The sequence below is a fragment of the Sesamum indicum genome, unplaced genomic scaffold (genome assembly GCF_000512975.1).
Source record: "Sesamum indicum cultivar Zhongzhi No. 13 unplaced genomic scaffold, S_indicum_v1.0 scaffold00132, whole genome shotgun sequence".
NCBI classification, from domain to species: Eukaryota; Viridiplantae; Streptophyta; class Magnoliopsida; order Lamiales; family Pedaliaceae; genus Sesamum; species Sesamum indicum.
In genome coordinates, this window is record NW_011628056.1 from 261,482 (window position 1) to 267,463 (window position 5,982).

General features: G+C 33.6%; 1 protein-coding gene across 1 annotated transcript in view; it reads left to right on the top strand.

Annotated features, from left to right (window-relative positions):
• Nucleotides 1-4,462, top strand: part of LOC105179280 (ubiquitin carboxyl-terminal hydrolase 13-like) — a 12,773-nt gene extending 8,311 nt beyond the window's left edge. Inside the window, exons 4-5 of the mRNA XM_020691275.1 lie at nucleotides 3,224-3,279; nucleotides 4,431-4,462. Coding sequence (XP_020546934.1) covers nucleotides 3,224-3,279; nucleotides 4,431-4,462 — 88 coding nt within the window. The remainder of the gene's footprint in view (nucleotides 1-3,223; nucleotides 3,280-4,430) is intronic.
• Nucleotides 4,463-5,982: the final 1,520 nt, after the last annotated feature.

Genomic DNA, 5,982 nt, shown 5'->3' on the forward strand with positions numbered 1-5,982 from the left:
AGGAGTAGAATACTTGTAAGAGATGTTGCTGCATTACGACCAAGTACGCGTTCATGCGACTCTAAGTCGGGGTTCGTTTGATCTAAAATTATTGTATAAGGGTTTTCAAATCCACCATTATCTCTGTAGTTATTGTTTTATTTGGGTTCATCACTTTGTGGGTAAATTCGCAACCGATCTTATCATATTATCTTCCATGATTCTTTGAAATTCCTCGCTCTTTCTTTTTCTCCCTCTCTGGTTCCTTGTTTCTCATTATCTTAGTGTGATGCCTATGTTTGTGTTCTTTATTGCTCTTCGACTTCTCTTTTATTTTCTCTCTTTGCATTTCTCCTCCTCCAAATGGTTCCTTTTATCACATAGTCAATGTTGTGCCTCATAGTGACTACTGTACACGTTAATTCCCTGGACAAAGCGTAATTAATTGCTTTCCTAGCCGCTATTATTTATTTTTCTACAAAAGGTTTTACCTATAGAAGTATTTTGGTATTTGATGCTATTATTTGCTTAAAAATATACAAAATATATTATTTGTACATTGTCACCTCCGAGAAACAATGAATCATATCGGTGAATAATATTATCGAGTGATCTCATCATATTATCTTCCACGACTCTTTAAAATTTTTGCTCTTTCTCTTGCACCTAGTCTTGATTCCCATTATCTTAGTGTGCATGTGGGTGTGCATACCTGTGCACTTTTAGTTACTCAATGTATCTCATTTATAACGTCTATTTCCTTTCAGTGACCCAAAAATAATGGTTCTAAGTCTAAAAGTATTCTTTTTTCCCGTAACTACCTTTTTGTTAAAGCAATGATTTGATGCTTCTAACTTTCATCTAATATATCTTGACTTTTATGGTTTGTAATTTTGCAGCTTATCGACTTTTGCTCCTGGGAAAGGCCTAAAAAGGATGAATTTTGTTTACAACTGTGAGTTCAATAAAAGACAGACTTTTAATTCTAGAGTGTAATTTCCTATGTCATGATTGGTAATATTGATCCACTTAACGCTGCTATTCAAATTTCACTAATTGTGAAGTTCAAAGCTTGATTCATATGATGAAGTTGTTAAGAGACTAGCGAACCAACTCCGAGTCGATGATCCGTCCAAACTACGACTTACATTACACAATATCTACTCTCAGCGACAAAAAGCTCATCCTATAACATATCGAGGAGTAGAATACTTGTTAGAGATGCTGCTGCATTTCGACCAAGTATGCATTCATACAACTCTAAGTCGGGGTTCATTTGAGTTGAAATTATTGTATAATGGTTTTCAAATCCACCATTATCTCTGTAGTTATTGTTTTATTTAGTTTCATCACTTTGTGGATAAATTCCCAACCGATCTCATCATATTATCTTCCATGATTCTTTGAAATTCCTCGCTCTTTCTATTTCTCCCTCTCTGACTCCTTATTTCTCGTTATATTAGTCTGATTCCTATGTTTGTGTTCTTTATTGCTCTTCGACTTCTCTTTTTTTTTTCTCTCTTTGCATTTCTCCTCCTTGAAATGGTCCCTTTTATCACATAATCGATGTTGTGCCTCATATTGACTATTGTATACGTTAATTGCCTAAACAATGCTTAATTAATTACTTTCCTAGCCCGTATTATTTGTTTCTCTACAAAACGTTTTACCTATTGAAGTATTTTGGTATTTTTTGCTATTATTTGCTTAAAAATATAAAAAATATAAAATTTGTTCATTGCCAGGTCCGAGAAACAATGAATCATATCGGCGTATAATATTTTCGTGTGATCTCATCATATTATCTTCCACGACTCTTTAAATTTTTTTCTCATTCTCTTGCACCTGGTCTTGATTCCCATTATCTTAGTGTGCATGTGCGTGTTCATACTTGGACACTATTAGTTACTCAATGTATCCCATTTATAACATCTATTTCCTTTTAGTGACCCCAAAATAATGGTTCTAAGTCTAAAAGTATTCTTTTTCCCCGTAACTAACTTCTTGTTAAAGTAATGATGTGATGCTTCCAACTTTCATCTAATATATCCTGACTTTTTTTGTTTGTATTTCTGCAGGTTATCCACTTTCGTTCCTTGGAAAGACCCGAAATGGATGAATTTTGTTTACAACTGTGAGTTCAATAAAAGACAGACTTTTAATTCTAGATTGTAATTTCTTATGTTATGATTTGTAATATTGATCTACTTAACGCTGCTATTCAAATTTCACAAATTGTGAAGGTCAAAGCTTGATTCATATGATGAAGTTGGTAGGAGAGTAGCAAACCAACTCGGAGTCGATGATCCGTCCAAACTACAGCTTACATTACACAATATCTACTCTTAGAGACCTAGAAAATATCAAGGAGTAGAAAACTTGTTAGAGATAGTGCTGCATTACGACCAAGTTCACATTCATACAACTCTAAGTCAGTGTTCAATTGATATGAAATTATTGTATAAGGGTTTTCAAATCCACCATTTTCTCTGTAGTTATTCTTTTATTTGGGTTCATCAATTTGTGGATAAATTCCCAACCGAACTCATCATATTATCTTACATGATTCTTGGAAATTCCTCGCTCTTTCTATTTGTCTCTCTCTGGCTCCTTGTTTCTCGTTATCTTAGTGTGATGCCTATTTTTGTGTTCTTTATTGCTCTTCGACTTCTCTTTTATTTTCTCTCTTTGCATTTCTCCTCCTTGAAATGGTCCCTTTTATCACATAATCGATGTTGTGCCTTATATTGACTACTGTACACGTTAATTGCCTGGACAAAGCATAATTAATTACTTTCCTAGCCCTTTTTATTTGTTTCTCTACAAAACATTTTACCTATTGAAGTCTTTTGGTATTTGATGCTATTATTTTCTTAAAAATATAAAAAATATAAAATTTATACATTGCCACCTCCGAGAAACAATGAATCATATCGGTGTATAATATTTTCGAGTGCTCTTATCATATTATCTACCACTTCTCTTTAAATTTTTTCGCTTTCTCTTGCACCTGGTCTTGATTCCCATTATCTTAGTGTACATGTGCGTGTGCATAACTGGACACTATTAGTTACTCTATGTATCCCATTTATAACATTTGTTTTCCTTTCAGTGACCACAAAATAATGGTTCTATGTCTAAAAGTATTCTTTTTCCCCATAACTACCTTCTTGTTAAAGCAATGATGTGATGTTTCTAACTTTTATGAACTATATCCTGACTTTTTTGGTTTGTAATTCTGCAGGTTATCCACTTTTTCTCCTTGGAAAGGCCTGAAAAGGATGAATTTTGTTTACAACTGTGAGTTCAATAAAACACAGACTTTTAATTCTAGATTGTAATTTCCTATGTTATGGTTGGAAATATTGTTCCACTTAACGCTGCTATTCAAATTTCACTAATTGTGAAGGTCAAAGCTTGATTCATATGATGAAGTTGTTAAGAGAGTAGCAAACCAACTCGGAGCCAATGATCCGTCAAATCTACGGCTTACATTACACAATATCTACTCTCAGAGACCAAAAGCTCATCCTAGAAAATATTGAGGTGTAGAAAACTTGTTAGAGATGCTGCTGCAATACGATGAAGTACTCATTCATACAACTCTTAGGCGGGGTTCATTTGATCTGAAATTATTGTGTAAGGGTTTTCAATTCCACCGTTACCTATGTAGTTATTGTTTTATTTGGGTTCTTCACTTTGTGGATAAATTTCTAACTAAACTCATCATATTATCTTCCATGATTCTTTTAAATTCCTTGCTCTTTCTATTTGTCCCTCTCTGGCTCCTTGTTTCTCCTTATGTTAGTGTGATGCCCATTTTTGTGTTCTTTGTTGCTCTTCGACTTCTCTTTTATTTTCACTCTTTGCATTTCTACTCCTTGAAATGGTCCCTTTTATCACATAGTCGATGTTGTGCCTCATATTGACTATTGTAAACGTTAATTGCCTGAACAAAGCATAATTAATTACTTTCCTAGCCCGTATTATTTCTTTCTCTACAAAACGTATTACCTATTGAACTGTTTTGGTATTTGATACTATTATTTTCTTAAAAATATATAAAATATAAAATTTGTACATTGCCACCTCCGAGATATAATGAATCATATCAGTGTATAATACTTTCGAGTGATTTTATCATTTTATATTCCACGACTCTTTAAATTTTTTCTCTTTCTCTTGCACCTGGTCTTGATTCCCATTATCTTAGTGTGCAAGTACGTGTTCATACCTGGACACTCTTAGTTACTCCATGTATCCCATTTATAACATCTATTTCCTTTCAGTGACCCCAAAATAATGGTTCTAAGTCTAAAAGTATTTTTTTTCCCCGGAACTACCTTCTTGTTAAAGCAATGATGTGATGCTTCTAACTTTCATCTAATATATCCTGACTTTTTTGGTTTTCATCTAATATATCCTGACTTTTTTGGTTTGTAATTCTGCAGGTTATCCACTTTCGCTCCTTGGAAAGGCTTGAAAAGGATGAATTTTGTTTACAACTATGAGTTCAATAAAAGATAAACATTTAATTCTAGAGTGTAACTTTCTATGTTATGATTGGTAATATTGATCCACTTAACGCTGGTATTCAAATTTCACTAATTGTGAAGGTCAAAGCTTGATTCATATGATGAAGTTATTAAGACAGTAGCAAACCAACTCGGAGTCGATGATCCGTCCAAACTACAACTTACATTACACAATATCTACTCTCAGAGACCAAAAGCTCATCCTAGAACATATCGAGGTGTAGAAAACTTGTTAGTGATGCTGCTGCGTTATGGCCAAGTTTACATTCATACAACTCTATGTTGGGGTTCATTTAATCTGAAATTATTGTACAAGGGTTTGCAAATCCACCATTATCTCTATAGTTATTATTTTATTTGGGTTCATCACTTTGTGGATAAATTCCCAACCGAACTCATCATATTATCTTCTATGGTTCTTTGAAATTCCTCGCTCTTTCTATTTCAACCTCTCTGGCTCCTTGTTTCTCGTTATCTTAGTGTGTGGCCTATTTTTGTGTTCTTTATTGCTCTTTGACTTCTCTTTTATATTCTCTCTTTGCATTTCTCCTCCTTAAAATGGTCACTTTTATCACATTGTCGATGTTGTGCCTCATATTGACTATTGTATACGTTAATTGCCTGAACAAAGCATAATTAATTACTTTCCTAGCCCATATTATTTGGTTCTCTTCAAAACGTTTTACCTATTAAAGTAGTTTGGTATTTGATGCTATTATTTGCTCAAAAATATACAAAATATAAAATTTGTACATTGCCACCTCCGAGAAACAATTAATCATATCGGTGTATAATACTTTCGAGTGATCTTATCATATTATCTTCCACGACTCTTTAAAATTTTTTCTCTTTCTCTTGCACCTGGTCTTGATTCCCATTATCTTAGTGTGCATGTGCGTGTGCAGACCTGGACACTATTAGTTACTCAATGTATCCGATTTATAACCTCTATTTCCTTTCAGTGACCCCAATATATTCTTTTTCCCCATAACTACCTTCTTGTTAAAGCAATGATGTGATGCTTCTAACTTTCATCTAATATATCCTGACTTTTTTGGTTTGTAATTCTGCAGGTTATCCACTTTCGCTCCTTGGAAAGGCCTGAAAAGGATGAATTTTGTTTACAACTGTGAGTTCAATAAAAGACAGACTTTTTAATTATAGATTGTAATTTTCTATTGTTATGGTTGGAAATATTGATCCACTTAACGCTGGTATTCAAATTTCACTAATTGTGAAGGTCAAAGCCTGATTCATATGATGATGTTGTTATGACAGTAGCAAACCAACTCGGAGTCAATGATCTGTCCAAACTACAACTTAAATTACACAATATCTACTCTCAGAGACCGAAAGCTCATCCTAGAACATATCGAGGTGTAGAAAACTTGTTAGAGATGCTGCTGCATTACGGCCAAGTTTACATTCATACAACTGTATGTTGGGGTTCATTTGATCTGAAATTATA